This window comes from Vipera ursinii (genome assembly GCF_947247035.1).
Source record: "Vipera ursinii genome assembly, chromosome: Z".
NCBI lineage: Eukaryota > Metazoa > Chordata > Lepidosauria > Squamata > Viperidae > Vipera > Vipera ursinii.
The window spans coordinates 72,445,201-72,461,417 of NC_139517.1; the positions used below are offsets into that span (position 1 = coordinate 72,445,201).

The 16,217-nt window shown below is 39.9% G+C and overlaps 1 protein-coding gene across 1 annotated transcript in view; it reads left to right on the forward strand.

Annotated features, from left to right (window-relative positions):
* The window catches only part of SACM1L (SAC1 like phosphatidylinositide phosphatase), a 50,356-nt gene that overhangs the window by 16,987 nt on the left and 17,152 nt on the right, over positions 1 to 16,217 (forward strand). The window contains exons 4-10 of the mRNA XM_083376679.1: positions 1,019 to 1,146; positions 2,071 to 2,220; positions 2,890 to 2,949; positions 11,193 to 11,226; positions 12,712 to 12,813; positions 13,671 to 13,756; positions 13,913 to 13,999. Coding sequence (XP_083232805.1) covers positions 1,019 to 1,146; positions 2,071 to 2,220; positions 2,890 to 2,949; positions 11,193 to 11,226; positions 12,712 to 12,813; positions 13,671 to 13,756; positions 13,913 to 13,999 — 647 coding nt within the window. The remainder of the gene's footprint in view (positions 1 to 1,018; positions 1,147 to 2,070; positions 2,221 to 2,889; positions 2,950 to 11,192; positions 11,227 to 12,711; positions 12,814 to 13,670; positions 13,757 to 13,912; positions 14,000 to 16,217) is intronic.

Here is a 16,217-nt window from a genome sequence, read left to right on the forward strand (position 1 = left end):
TTGGAAGGGAAAGGGTGTTGGTTGAGAAAATTATATACGAAGAAGACAAAGGCACTAAACAAACATATTTCCTTTGGGGAAAAAGAAGAGGAGATGTAACAGATTTTGAAAATGGTCCAGTGAGGTAGGTTAAGGAGAAGAGAGTGAGGAATAAGAATGACATGATACCACTAGCCAAATTTAGGGGAAAATGCAGGGTTCCCCTGAGTATCTGATGACCTGTATGCAGGCTGTAGATCCTAGGTTGTATACCCATTGATAAAAATGTATAGCTGGAATGTTTTATTTTGCATTGAGGACTTTAGGAATCTGCAATTCAGTAGAACCTCAGTTTGTGAATATATTTTTGTCATAGAAAATCCTTGAGGGGAAAAAATACAGTTCTTAATACAGGTAGTCCTTGACTTACGAACACAATTGAGCCCAAAATTTCTGTTGTTAAGTGAGACATTTGTTAAGTGTGTTTTACCCCATTTTATTATCTTTCTTATCACAGTTGTTAAATGAATCACTACAGTTGTTAAATTAATAACAAAAGTTGTTAAGTGAATCTGGCTTCCCCATTGACTTTGCTTATCAGAAGGTCAAAAAGGTAATCACATGATCCCAGGATATTGCAACCATCATAAATATGAACTAGTTGCCAAAGATCTGAATTTTAATCACGTGACCAGGGGGGTGCTGTAACAATTGTAAGTGTGAAAAATGGTCATAAGTCACTTTTTTCAGGGCCATTGTAATGGTCACTACATTAACTTTTATAAGTCGAGGACTGCCTGTAGCATGTCTGCTTCAAGGAAGGAGGGGGGGGATGATCTAACAAATATGTAATAACAATATGAATAGTGGGGAGAAATAAAGGGGAGAAAATGAGTTTTACTCCCTTTGCCCATCCTTCTCTCTCTCTCTCTCTCTCTCTCTCTCTCTCTCTCTCTCTCTCACACACACACACACACACACACACACACACAGAAGTAGAACAGTCATCAGAGCTGACCCATAGTTTGTTATTTTACAGGCACATATCTTATTGTTATAACAAGAAAGAGAAAAGTAGGTGAATTTTTCAAACATGTAGTCTGGAAAGCAACTGATTTTGACATCCTCTCTTACAAAAAGACAATGCTACATTTAACTGATATTCAGGTATGAGTTAATATGTTTTGAATGTTTTAGAAATTTCCTGTGGACGTGTAAAACAAATGAAAATTTATTTAATCCCTTAAAAGTTTCTATAAGAACATGATTGCTGATAAGTTGAACATATAATTTCTCTGAAATTCAGCAGCTAATCCATTAATTGGGATTCAAAGGGCCCCATGAGAACAGACTTTTCCAATGCCACTTGAAAAACTTTATAGACTAGAATTCTGTGCTATCTATGAGTTTTCGTCGTAATATTTTGTAATTTGCATGTGTGATTTTTGAATCTTGAACAGTTTCGAAGCCAATGACTGTTTTTAGCATAATACACGTAGTTCTTGACTTACGACCACAACTGAGCACAAAATTTCTGTTGCTAAATGAGACAATTGTTAAGTGAGTTTTGCCCCATTTAACGACCTTTCTAGTTTTATTTATAGTTGTTAATTGAAACACTGCAGTTGATAAGTTAGTAACATGGTTGTTAAGTGAATCTGCCTTCACTATTGATTTTTGCTTGTCTCAGCCCAGCCCAACTCACAGAGTTGTTGTTGAAGGGAAATCAGGGGGGAGAGGGAGTATTAAGTATGTTCACCACCTTCAGTTATTTATACAAATAATAAAGAAATATATTTATTTTTTATTTTAATTCCATTTATATCCCGCCCTTCTCCAAAGACTCAGGGCGGCTTATGGTATGATTATATTTTTAGTTTTTCTGAAGCCTCCAAGTTAGGATTTCTTTAATGACCTTCATTATAAATGGAGTTGGATTATACTGTAATGTGAGAATGTGGGAATGTTTTTTTCTCTACCCAAGAAAAGAAAAACTTTTCAAGATTATCTGCTAAAACGCTTCATCAAATTTTATGAACTCTTAGTAACAAAAGTGACAAAAATAATAACAATGTTTTTTTTATTTATCAGTTACAGGATAATAAAGTCTTTTCAGCAATGATTAGTCATATATTGAGTGTGGATGGATTTTATTTTTCTACAACATATGACTTGACACACACCTTGCAACGATTGGCCAATACCAGTCCAGAGTTTCAAGAAATGAGCTTGCTAGAGAGGGTAAGAATATTTCTTTCAAAATTTGTTAGAAAAATAAGATGTTATATACAGAGAAAACAGATGTGTGTTTGTGTGTGTGTGTGTGTGTGTGTGTCTGTCTGTCTGTCTGTCTCTCTCTGTGTATGTTTATACTGAGTAGATTGTCTTTGTTTTTAAACTTCCAGTGAGATAGTTTTAATTTTTATTGTCCTAGTGACCAAGGTATAATGTTTCAACAAAGCCTGGTGGTTTTTAAATTGTCAGTTTAATACTTCTGTGAATCCATGGTGTGTTTACTCCATATTCTTAGTCTTCTTGTGCATTTTTCTTTTGTATATTTCTGGAAAGTTGGATTGGTTCCTTATTTAGTCATCCCTGGAGATCAATTGAAATCTTATGCCGTTTTTCCACTAATAAAACTGCTTCTATTAGCAGGATTGGAAAGAACAGTCATGCTGTCTTCCCAGAAATTTATATCTTTCCTTCAGATCTGCTCCATAGTATTTAGAGGGCACTTTGAAGCATATTTATAATGGGAAGCTGCAGGAAGAAGACAAAAGTCCATGATTACCTGACTGGATTTCACCCTGATTCACTTTGTTCTGGTAGCTTTCTATAGTTCTGCTCTGAAATATAAAACTAGCTCAAACTTGGTTTTTAATTGTATTTCTCTTCCTTTTTTTTTTACAGGCAGATCAACGGTTTGTATGGAATGGGCACCTTCTTAGAGAACTTGCTGCTCAACCTGAGGTAGTTCGTTCTGCTGGGTGTAATCCTCAAAATGTTACTTTGTGTCTTTATAGCTTTCTGTTAATCCTCTTCTAATGTAGTTGGCTGGCATATCTGATTTGTTCATAGTTAATCTGATGTAGCTATAGGAATTAATAAAGTTAATCTTTATTGATAAAAACCAGTTAGCATCTGGTTCATTGAAAATTGAAGGTTTTTACCGTATTCAGATAAACATCTTTAAATCTTTCCAAAGGGACTCCTCTAGTCAACCTGGACTTGAGGGAATAGAAGGTGAAGAGCAATAGTGCTTACTTGCACATATTCCTTTTTCAACGCATGAGAAGCAAGCCCCAGTACAAGCTAATATGATGCATTCTTTGTTGTACAAACTGTTTTAAATAGTGAGATAAATTTAATTTTTGTGAAATTCCAATGATTTATTCTGCAGCTACATCAACTAAATATCTGATTCGGATCTTCACTGACTATGTGGGGTAGAATACAGAAAGAATTTTGTTAGGATAGCATAATAGAGATTGTTAATATTCAGATAAAATATTGGAGGAGTGGTGTTTTAAAAAAGGAACTGAGCTCAGTGAGATCTAGAGCACAGCATGGCTCTAGGACAGGGGTCGGCAACCTAAAAAAGGTAAAGAGCCACTGGGAACCGGTTCCATGACACATAAAAGAAAGTGGGAGCCGCAAGCGTGCGTCCATGCATGCGCATGCGCAAAAAAACATTTTGCGCATGTGCAAAACGGGTTTTTCTTGTGCATGCGAGGACGCACGCGGTTGCCATTTTTTTTTAATGTGTGATGGTTTGCTGATGACGGACATGGATGCAGGAGCCGGAGGGAAAGGAATGCAAAATTGCACGGAGGGGCGCAAGGGGTGGAAGATGCCGGGATGGGGAGAGGAAGAGGCAGGGTGAGTGGCTCCGAGGGACTCACGGTCAAGCCGGTGCCCAGCACGATCACGTCGTAGGCCTCGTCCATGGTGCCGGCTACACAGCCGCCTCCCCCTCAAGAATCCCGTTCAAGAATCTCTCCGCCGCGGGGAACCGCCCCAGCTAACTTTGCTTTTCCTATGTATGCCGTAGCAGACGCCAATGGGAGGCGTGGCGGGAGACGAGAAAGACGCGCACGTTACTTTTCCCAGATTGGTGCCTACGCTTAGAAGCAAGAAAAAGAAGTCCCGAAGCCACTTTCCCGGGGCTGCTCGTTTGGGTGGGGAAGGGGGGGGGTTGTAAATCGCGGAGGCCCTGCCCCTCCTGCTGTCATGGCAACGGCGGTGGCACCACTGATCTGGAAGTAAATGGATCCGTAATTCTGAATAAAGGAGAAAATAATTCCCAACACCCCAGGTGTAGTTCCTCTCCCCATCCCCACTCTCAAGCCTCTGTCAGAAACATCTTAAAAAGATTTGCTGCTTGCAGCTACTCCCAAGATAACTCCGCCAAGGAAAAGAGATCCACGATACGGGGTGGGGAGAGGGGGAAGGGCAGTAGTTGCACCCACACTGGTTGCATGTTAATAGTGTTGGGGACTGCAGTTCACGGCGCTTCGGTTACTGGGGAATATTTTTGTCAGTTGCAAAGCTGCTTTCCACGCTCCAGCTGCGTTCCCGCTCGTCGCCAGCCATAAAATGGTGGATAGGGCTTTCGGTCGACTGAGCAATGTAGGACCGCAGCCTTTATGATCTCCTGCTTCCCCTTGATTGCGTTACGGGGTTGAGGGAGCCGACCTGTCAGCTTTGGACCGGCCTCACCGTCCCGAGGCCGCGTCGGGTTTGTTTTTTTTGCCCGCCTCGAATGACTCGCGTGTAATCGCGTCCTGATGATAAAGGATTCACGCAAGAGGGAGGGGAGAGAGCATCCCCCGATATACTCGGTGAGGCTGAGACCGCTTTAAAGCTGGGCATGAGGAACGTGTGTTTTTTAAAAGGCGAATCGTTTCAACTTTTTGGGACTTTTTTGGTTTTCTATCCTGTTTTAACGAGGTTCTGATTTGGCTCTGTTTGGTTTCTTTGGCGTGCCCGGGGGCAGGGGGGGTCGGTCGAAGAAGAGAGATTCAGGGATTTCGAAACGGCGAAGATGAGAATACAGCATGCTTTCTTTCGTCTGCCCTCTCACCGCTTAACAGCGGCGCCGCTGCCCGTTCGCGCGGAGGTCCGCGTGCACCTCTCCAAAGGTTTGGGGAGGTGCGCGCGCACTTCCGCTCGTTCGGAGAGGTGCGCGCGCACCTCTTGGAAAGGGCAGCGGCGCCGCTCGTTGGGAAAGCTGCCACGGCCCGTTTGCAGAGCTGCCGCTTTCGGCAGCCTGCAAACGGGCCGCGGCAGCTTTCCCAACGAGCGGCACCGCTGCCTGTTCGCGCGGAGGTCCGCGCGCACCTCTCCAAAGGTTTGGGGAGGTGCGCGCGCACTTCCGCTCGTCCGGAGAGGTGCGCGCGCACCTCTTGGAAAGGGCAGCGGCGCCGCTCGTGGGGAAAGCTGCCACGGCCCGTTTGCAGAGCTGCCGCTTTCGGCAGCCTGCAAACGGGCCGCGGCAGCTTTCCCAACGAGCGGCACCGCTGCCTGTTCGCGCGGAGGTCCGCGCGCACCTCTCTAAAGGTTTGGGGAGGTGCGCGCGCACCTGCGCCCATTCAGAGAGGTGCGCGCGCACCTCTCCAAACGGGCAGTGCCACTCTCCATTTGGAGAGGTGCGCGCGCACCACTGCCCATTCGAAGAGGTGCGCGCGCACCGGGCGGCTGGGAGCCGCAGGGGACGGCTCAAAGAGCCGCATGCGGCTCCGGAGCCGCGGGTTGCCGACCCGTGCTCTAGGAGATACATGCTGTTTTTCATCCTAAACAAGTCAACCGTGAAGATGTATATGAGAATTCATTTGTTTTAATAATAAATTCAGAATACATGCCTGTAAGAATTGAAGAGTAATATTGCTTTATAATCTTTTTTAAAAAAGCAAATTTTATTGGTTTTCCAGTTTTACATTAGGTGTTCGGAAAGCAACGTGGTAGCTGGGTAATCAGTGGTTCAATAACAAATTGTTTAGTACATATCTCAGGTTATATCATCAGAAATTCCTTCTCTATTTCCCATAACAATTGCTATATCACATTTAAGCTAGTAAATTTTTGATTATAATAAAGTTAGTTAAAGCATTTATCAGTATATTTTTCCTTATATATATCCGTGTCCTGTTTTTAAGTTTTACCTAATTTTTAATTTTTTATTACAATATTCCATTTTAACCTTTAATATCTATAGTGTTTGAATTTTGGGTAGTCCAAATTTCCTTTGTTTCACTAAATAGAAATCATCATATCTAAAATATACATATTACATATTCATATTACTTACTTAAATATATTCTTATCTTATTTCTTAAGCATTTTCTATTTCTCATCCTAATACATCATCACTTACTAATAGAGCGTCCTTTATCATATCAAATCCATATTATCTGGGCTAAACAATAGTTCAAAGCTAATTCCTAACTGTTAGTTTTCATTTCCCTTGTAGATCTAAATCCTAGGTGTTAAGCTGGATAGTCCCCTTTTTATCATTTAACCACAATATTTAAATCCAGTAATCATATTTCCCTTCATCTAAAAGTCTCCCTTTAGCCCATTAATTGAAACGTTAGGATCCTCTATCATAAATCAAGAGATCCCATTTTTTAAAAAAATCTATGGGTTTCTTTTTGTGCCAATCAGGCTTCCATACCAATGATTTTAAATCATCAGATAAATCTCTGTTCATTCTTATACATATTGCTTTAACCAAAAGAGACCATCTAATTGTCAGTTCCAAAAAAGCTGGCCCATTCATAATCGTTAGGTTGTTGTCCTGGTAGGTCCTTCAATTCAATTTGGTCTTCTAGTTCCTCAGGTTGCTTCAGGTTTAGATAGAGAGTCACGTCCAGTTTTATGGTTGTTATTTGATTGTACAGGTTTTCAGTATACTGTATTTGTTGGTCTTCAATAGCCTCCATATTAATGTTGCTTTGTTCCACTTCTGTTGCTTTTTGGGTTGTAGGTTCTTTAGTTGCGGTCAGGGTTTGTCTGTCAAAGTTTTCAATAAGTTGTATTTGTTGATCTTTAAAGTCCTCTGTCTCGGTATTGTTTTCTTCCACTTCTGTTGGCTTTTGGATTAAGGTTCTTTCATTGAAATCAGAGTTTCATTTTGTAAGTTTAAGCTGTCGCCTCTGTCTTTCAGTCTGGATTTACTTATTTTGGTAGCTTCAAGAACTTTTTCAAGTATGAGTTTATAGTCAAGCTATCGCTGGTCTTCCTCTATTTCTAGCAGTATTATAGATAAACCTTTAGTGAAGGCTATTTCTTAAATGACAGCCAGTAAATGTTCACTTCCACTATTCTTAAAAATGAATTTCACTGTCCAGATGTTCTCCCAGCTTTTTATCTCCTTTAGATAATGCAAGGACAAATCTTGTCTGTAAGCAGGTCTCTTTAACAGAAGTATTTAGTTGCTATACCAAGCTTCGCCACAAGATGTCCCTGACAGCATTTAAAGGTGTTTTTTTAATGCAAAATCAAAACTAGGTTTTTATCCAGATAAAATTATTTTTCATAGATAAAGTGACAGGTCCCCATGAGAGTAGGAATTTTTGGGACCCCAGATATCAAGGTAATATAAATCCAGTTGCTAATTGTATGTCTCAGTGCTTTATTTTCCCTGCATAGTCAAGCACCGCCATCTTAGAGGGTGGGAAGAAAACATTCCCTTCTCTCCTCACCAGGGGAAGAAGTTTCAGAAGGCTTTTGACAGGAAAGTACTTGGGATACAAGAAGGTAAAGTCTCATCCAGTTCCTCCGTAGTGCTTTCAGTGTGCTAGATTGTACATTTTGCCTCGGCAGGTAGCAGCTTGATGATGGCCCATGTGGATGGCCGATCTCTTCTCCGTCAGTCCAAAGAGCTTCCCTGGATCAAACGGAAGGGCTGCCGCCCTTCCATGATCAATCAGGAGGTCCTCTTCTGGCTCATTGCCCCTCCAAAGCGACTTTTGATCCATTTCAGGGTGCCCTGGTGAGAGAAAACCAGATGGTGGGAGGAGCGATCACCCCCGCGCGTCTGCCAGTGCCGCGATCCAGAACTGGAAGCTCTTTATAATCTTCTTAATACAGTGTCATTAATTAGACATCTTTGGTACTCCTAATTGTTTGAATATCTATTGGTTCAAAATTTAAATTTGTGATCGTTATTATGTTATTTCAGAAACAAGAGTATTTAGTTGTCTTCTTCCACAGCTAATTAAATTATGCATAGCCAAGACCTAGTATTATTGGTTCTCACAACTATTAATTCCTTTCTTCTACAGGCAGATAGCAAATACATTAACTTCTTTGTTAACTGTTGATGATCAAATGAATTAATTAACTCTGTTGGTTTAATAGAATAATACTTATGAATCTGTTCATACTTCCTTGCCAATGGTTTTATTATAAGTTGCAAACACCACAGTTTTATGCTTTGTATTATATACTATATAATACATAATTTTATTATATTGTGTTTATTATATATTATATAATGAATTATCCTATACACTAGAAAGTGATCGTTTTATTGCTCTGTCCTTATGACACTATAGAAATATAAGGAATTCCTAGACTTTTTCTCCCTTCCCTCATTTATAATATGGGAAAAATAATTTGGAATCTGTTTCTAAGCCAAGAATTGTAGAAGCTAGAAAGAGAAACAAACTTAAAGATTTCAATAAATGAAGGACGACTGTGCATTGTTTCCAAATCTAATTTTACTTAAGAAGCTTTTTAAAGTACTATCGATATTAGTCCTTTAACTTGAGATTTCCTATGGATGTATCCCTCTTATATCAGAATGGATCTATTTTTCTTATGATGTTATGTCTTTGAATAGTTGTGTATTGATTTCATTTCATCTAAAATTTTACAGAGGAGTTGTGGTTTTTGAAAAGGGTTAAGAGAAACCTAGAGCGCTGCTGGAGGAAAATGATGGATGACTCCAACCAGACATGACTTAGAACTGCTATTAAGGCCTATCTCATGGCAGTAAGAGCAACAAAATAGCATTATTTGTCTGCCCTTATTGAGTCTGCAGAGTGTTGCCGGCAGCCCTGTTCCAGATCACCCAGTCTTCCTGGGGCAGGGGGGCTTGAGTGATCATCTTCAGGGCTGTGCAGATGAATTTGTTCAACACCTGACAGACAGAATCACTTGGATTTGTTCCCAGTTAGAGCCCATGCATGGAGCTAGTCCATATTACCGGTAAATGCCTGCAGAGAAGTCTTGCTTGGCAACAGTTGGACCCTGTTGGACCTGAGGAAGAGGAGACGGTCCTTGATACTTTCAGTGCCATCACCTGTCATTGAGATCTTTGTCACGCCTGGATGTGAAAGCCTCCAGGATAGTGACTAGCAGGTGGATACAAGCAGTGATTAACTTGTCACTATAGGAGGGGACATTTCTGAGGCCTTTTAAGGAGGCCCCAATTTGTCCCCTCCTTAAAAAACTATCACTTGATCCCATTTGCTTGGACAATTTTTGTCCTGTTTCCTATCATCCCTTTTTCAGGAACATCATGAAAAATGTGGTTGTCTTATAGCTTCAGATACTTATTGATGAAACAGATTATCAGCCAGGATTCAGGCCCAGTTATGGGATGGAAATGGCATTGGTCGCACTTGTTAATAATCTCTGACAAGAGCAGGGTGGGAGTAGTGCAACCATCCTTGCTCTCCTTGATCTCTCAGTGGCCTTCAGTACCATCAATCATGGTATCCTTGGGGCCAGCTATGGGGCTAGTCAGCATGTTGTTGCACTGGTTCAGCTTTTTCATCCAAGGCTGATCCCAATAGGTGTTAGTGGGGAATGAGAGATCCAGCCTATGGCTGTCATTTTGTGGCATGCCACTAGGCTTGGTACTTTCTCCACTCCTTTTTAACATCCATATGAAGTCACTAGATGAGATCATCCATCACTATGAGTTGAGGTATCTCCAGAACACATATTTCCACTCCAATTGTCCCAAGTGATGTTATTTCTGTCCTCTCACAGTGCCTGGAAGCTGTGGGGGCCTGGATGGGGGACAACAGACTTTGAACTCTGCCAAGATCGAATGATTTTGGGTGCATGGAGCCCCAAGATTAGAGACTTTGACATCTTTAGTTCTGGATGGGGTGGCATTACCCCAGATAGATCCGGTCCTCAACATGGGGATTCTCCTGGGCTTGCAACTCCTGTTCAAAGAGCAAATGGCAGTCACAACCTGGAGAGCATTTACACAACTTTGGGTTATAAGCCAGTTGCGGCCTCTCCTGGATCAGGAGTCCCTGCACTCAGTTATTCAATCCCTAGTCAGTTCATGTTTGGACTATTGTAACACACACTATATGGGGCTACATTTGGAAGCTACAGCTGGTGCAGAGTGCGGCAGCACGGACAGTTTGGGGCCCTAAGGTTGGCCTATGTAACACCACTGCTCCATTAGCTGCACTGGCTGATGGCTTGCTTTTGGGTGCAATTCAAGGTATTAGTAATCCTCTTTAAAGCCCTTTATGACATGGATACAGGCTACTTGAGGGATCATCTTATCCCACTGGAATTGACCCACCCCACCCATGCCGGCAGAGGAAGTATGTTGCAGGTCTCATCGGCCAGAATATTCTGGCCGATGGGGTCCAGTAGAAGAGCCTTTTCTGGTGTTGCTTCTGCCCTGTAGAACGTCTTGTCCCCAGAGTGAGGTTGGCTCCTACACTCCTGACCTTCTGTAAGAGCTTAAAGATCTGACTCTGCTTGTTGGCTGTTCCACAACAAAGAGATGAAGTTTCCCTAATCATTCAGAAATAGAATTCTTGTCTGCACTCACCCTTAGATTGAAAATGATAAATTCAGTTATGCAATACTCAGAATTAAGTATTTTTTTCAGTTCTGGGGTAATTGTGATGGAGAGAATGCATGACCAAACAATCATTGGCAAGTGGACAGCCTCAGAAATTGGATGGATGGATGGATGGATGGATGGGAGGGAGAAGAAGAGGGGTCAGATTAGGTCTTTGTGCTGAGACTCTTCTCTGTGCAGTAGCATCAACTTGAGAAACATTATAACAGTTACTGAATAAACTATGTAGAGGGCTCAAAATTTTATATTTGTGTGGGATAAGTAAGCATCACAAAACACACTATAAGAGGACTGTTTTTCTGTAAAGATAATAATATTAAATAGTAAAGATACAGTTCTTTAAGTATATTAACTTTCCTGTTTTTAGCTCCATAGGTTTGCAGTCCCTGTTATGCATGGTTGTATCCTTTTGTTTGCCTACCACAGAAACTCAGTGTGGGTATGAGGGACTGCTCTCAGACGAATTTCAGTAAATGATATATATATATATGTGTGTGTGTGTGTGTGTGTGTGTGTGTGTGTGTGTATGTGTGTGTGTGTGTGTGTGTGTGTGTGTTTTCTGAGGTTTTCACGGGTGTTTGTATGTAGATCTTTGGTCATTCGGGTTTTCTTCTTCTCCCAGAAGAACGAAGCTGAAGCCTGAGGATGACGGATGAGATTTCGTCGAAACGTTGCTCTTACACCTTCAATTCTACGTGGGGAAAAACCCGAATGACCATATATATATATATATATATATATATATATATATATATATATATATGTGTGTGTGTGTGTGTGTGTGTGTGTGTGTGTGTGTGTGTGTGTGTATGTGTATATGTATATGTATGTATATGCATATGTATATATTTCTAAGGGATGCGGTGGGGTTAGGATGCTGAGCTTGTTGATCAGATGGTCAGCAGTTTGGCGGGTCGAATCCCGAGTGCTGCGTAACAGAGTGAGTGCCTGTTACTCGTCCCACCTTCTGCCAACCTAGCAGTTCAAAAGCATGTAAAAATGCAAGTAGAAATGTAGGGACCACTACGGTGGGAAGGTAACAGTGTTCCGTGCGCCTTTGGGGTGTAGTCATGCCGGCCACATGACCACGGAGATGTCCTCAGACAAGCGCTGGCTCTTCGGCTTTGAAACGGAGATGAGCACCGGCCCCTAGAGTTGGAAACAACTAGCATGCATGTGCAGGGGAACCTTTACCTTTATTTAATCCTACTTCATAAGATGGTTGAAAATTTGGGGAATGAGTGCTATGCATGCTGTTTGGACACGCTTGGACACCTGGAGGAAAGGCAGCATATAAATTAAATAAAGAGATAAATATCTTCACATATTTCATACTTACTTCCTTTAATCTAATTATCTTCTGATTATGTGGCCCATCAGTCTTGGTCCTTCAGCTGTCAGACCTGAGCCTTTTTCATTTTAGTGTGATATTTTTGTGAACCATAAAAATATTGGACCTACATTGTTGGTTAGGATTATTTAAAAAGTATATAAGTTCTTTGTGGTACATAGAACCACTTGCTTTGTGAGATGGGTAGCTATATAAATTTAAAAAATAAAGAAAAATTAAAAAATAATAATGAAATTTAATAAGCAGTTTTCTTTCCTAACCCAATTCTTACTTATTTGTTGTCCTCTTTCTTCAGTATGCATTAACTCATTCAGAACTAGTAAGAAACACCTTTTTTTCTTATTAAATTGAAAATGGGTGAAAAATGCATCTCTCTTTCCTTAGAATATTTTTTCTAGTTATAGTTTGTTGAGCATTCTATACTGGAATACAGAAAAATGCTGTTGTGCTCATAATATCCACTGAATATTCTAATATGTTTTATTTATTTTTTCAGTAAGTGTTAACATATTCCTTAATTGCTGTTTCACACCAGTTATTATTATGCATACTTGTTCCATTAATGGTAAATATTTTGACTGGATTCTAATTTCTCGAAGAAGCTGTTTCAGAGCTGGCGTACGCTACTATGTGAGAGGTAATATTTCTTTGCAATTGTTACATGAATAGGAGCAAAAATTATACTTTGTGAACTATTCTCTTAAATTGCCATACTCTTTTGCCAGTACTAAGAGAGAATTTGCTAGAGAATTCTTGTAGTACTTTTAATATTTGTGTTGATTTATTTTTTTATTGGTTAAGACTAAGTGGTAAACTGCTATAGATTGCTTTTAAGAATGTACACACGCACACACAGGCACTCACGCACACAAACATTTAGTACAGGCTTAGTTTAAAATGTATTTAAAACGGAGTGAAGATTAGATTTGATATGAAAAAACTACAATTTCAGATTTCTTCTTAGCCGGGAAGCCTTGCATTGTTGACCTATTTGAAGGATGGGTAGAAATCAAAATATATCAATGAACATCTTTCCTTTATATAAATGGATCTGAGGGAAGGATAAAACAGCAGTAACTTCCATAATTCTGTTGCAAAAGAGGCATTCAAGTATATTTAGTGACCTTTATTTTTCTTTGAACAAACTCCTTCTGTGGGGCTGCTACGGTTATCTCATTTCTTTTCCCAGTTTCTTTCCAAAGTGCCATGTCTAAAAGGCAGTTTTACAGTTCCCTGGATTTTTATTATCATTTTGGCATGTATATAATTGGTAGCGAAGTATTTTCCTTTGTGACTACTTAAACCTCATATTTATGAAAAACAACTATGTCTGAAGCAGAAATAGGTTATCATTACCATTTTAAAAAGTCCCATGATACACTTTGGTTTTGTTTGTTAGGTTTTGCTGTATGAAAGCTCTCACAAAAGTGGCTTTCAACTAGATTTTAAAGTAATAAGGTTTGCTCTATATTTTAAATGCTTCCTATTTCACAGGTATTGATTCTGAAGGACATGCAGCTAACTTTGTAGAAACAGAACAAATTGTACATTATAATGGAAACAAAGCTTCTTTTGTCCAGGTACTTTTTATTATGCTGGGATGCTTGTCTAGTCTGTCTGATTAAATTCTTACCCTACCCTCTTCATACAGGTCTCTGCATTTTATCTTACAATAAATGACTTGGGAGTTTATGCTAGTTTTGTTAAGTTCACTTCTTATTATCTTTGTTTTCCAGACACGAGGATCAATTCCCTTTTTCTGGTCACAGAGACCAAACCTCAAGTATAAGCCAAAGCCACAGATCAGCAATACAGTAAACCATGTGTGTATTTCCTATATCTTTTCCTATCCTTCTGTAGGAGAGGTGTAATATACACGGCATCCCTATACATATGCAAACTACCTTAAGTTGATTGCTTTAAACAATATATAACTTCAGGCTACAGTTCCCAACCTTTACGTGCCCCACTATGTCAACAAGAGAAATTTATGAAGAATATCCTGCAAACCAGGATTTTGCAATGTCAGACCTGCAGCAGGTCTTGAACATAATGTTTGCAGATCTCCAAAATTATATAAATATAAATTTCTTAAAAGATGTTGAAATTTCATGAGATTGCTAGCTGTCATTATGTATGTGTACGTGGGAGACGGGACGCGGTGGCTCAGTGGGTTAAGATGCTGAGCTTGTCGATCAGAAGGTCGGCAGTTTGGCAGGTCGAATCCCAAGTGCCGCGTAACATAGTGAGCACCTGTTACTCGTCCCAGCTTCTGCCAACCTAGCAGTTCGAAAGCACGTAAAAATGCAAGTAGAAAAATAGGGACCACTACGGTGGGAAGGTAACAGCGATCCGTGTGCCTTTGGCATCTAGTCATGCTGGCCACATGACCACAGAGACATCCTCGGACAAACACTGGCTCTTCGGCTTTGAAACGGAGATGAGCACCGGCCCCTAGAGTCGGAAACGAATAGCACACATGGGCGGGGGAACCTTTACCTTTACCTATATGTACACACACACACACACACACACACACACACACACACACAAAATTCAAATAGAAATAAAGGGAATAGAAAAACGAAAAGGAATGGGAATAGAGGATAAAGTGAGGGAAGGGGAGGAGAAGAAACTTTTTAAAAAGCAGTGACTTCAGAGTCTTTTCATTGCAGTAAGATACATTGTAAAGGGATAATATTAACTTTTTATTTATGCCAAATAAAGTCTAGAAGTGGTTTCTCAATCAAAACTAGTTCATTCTTGTCCCTAATTAATACAGTCAGCTTTGCCATCTCCACCAATTCCATCATCTTTTCAATCAATTCCTCCATTGTGGGAATTAACACTTCTTTCTATTTCTGGGCATGTAGAATTCTTGCAGCTGTCAACATGTATAGCACCCAAGTTCCATTTTTTCTCTAATTCTTTATCTAATAGTCCTAAAAGTAAAGTTTCTGGTTTCCATTATAAATCCATTTTTTAAATTTTCTGAATCCATGAATCTTTACCTAATATTTCTTCGCCCTGTCAGGTGCCCACCATATATGATAAAAAGGACTCTCCTTACATTTGCATTTCCAACAAATATTTGAAATACCCTTCTGAAGTTGAAGTTTGAAGTTCTCTTTAAAATTATAATTCAATGTGAATTGCAGTCCATTTAGTCTACATATTTTCCCTTTGCTCTAACATATTATAATAAAAATTTCTTGCTCACTGAATGTTAAAATGTTTAACATAATTCACTTTCTAGGTTTAATTTTAACACCATTTTATAAACCTTAGTTATAAGATGTTCATCATAGGTACAGAGTATATTTCAAATTCATTTTTAGTAGCATCAAAACCACATTTGTTTTTGTCTAAAGTGAACCTTTCTTTCAACTGTAAATAGGTAAACCAATAACATAACCTTCTAGTTCCAAATCTTTTGTTTTAAAAGTAGGTTCACCTTGAACAAATGATATTATTTCACTATAAATCCACCACTTAGGATTCACTGTAATCTGCATCTTAAAAAAGGCTTCTTTGGGTAACACCCAAAGACGTAGTTTAGTAAACAACTATTCTTTGTATTTACTTCCAAACTTTATAAATGGTATTTCTTACAACAGCGGCCGCCAACGTCTATGGCACCAGGGTCCGGATCCATGGAAAACAGTTTTCCCTGGACCAGAGGGTGTGTGGTTTTGTGTGCTGCCTACATCCCGCAGATGGGGCTTTATTTGTTTGTGCGGCCCAGTTTCTGGCATACTCCAGACCAATGCTGACCCAGGGACTGGGGGTTGGGGACCCCTGCCTTACAAAGTAATTCTTGAAATCTGCATTCATTTTAACTTTATCATACCATAGATTGATGTGCCATCCAAACCTCAGTTCATGACCTTCCAAGTCCAATAACGTTTTATTTTTTAGGGTTATCCATTCCTTCATATCAAATAAGATGCCTCAGAATACAGTTTTAAATTTGGAAGACTCAGACCATCTCTTTCTTTGGCATCCAACACAATTTATATCTCTTGATTTTTTTTCTTGCCA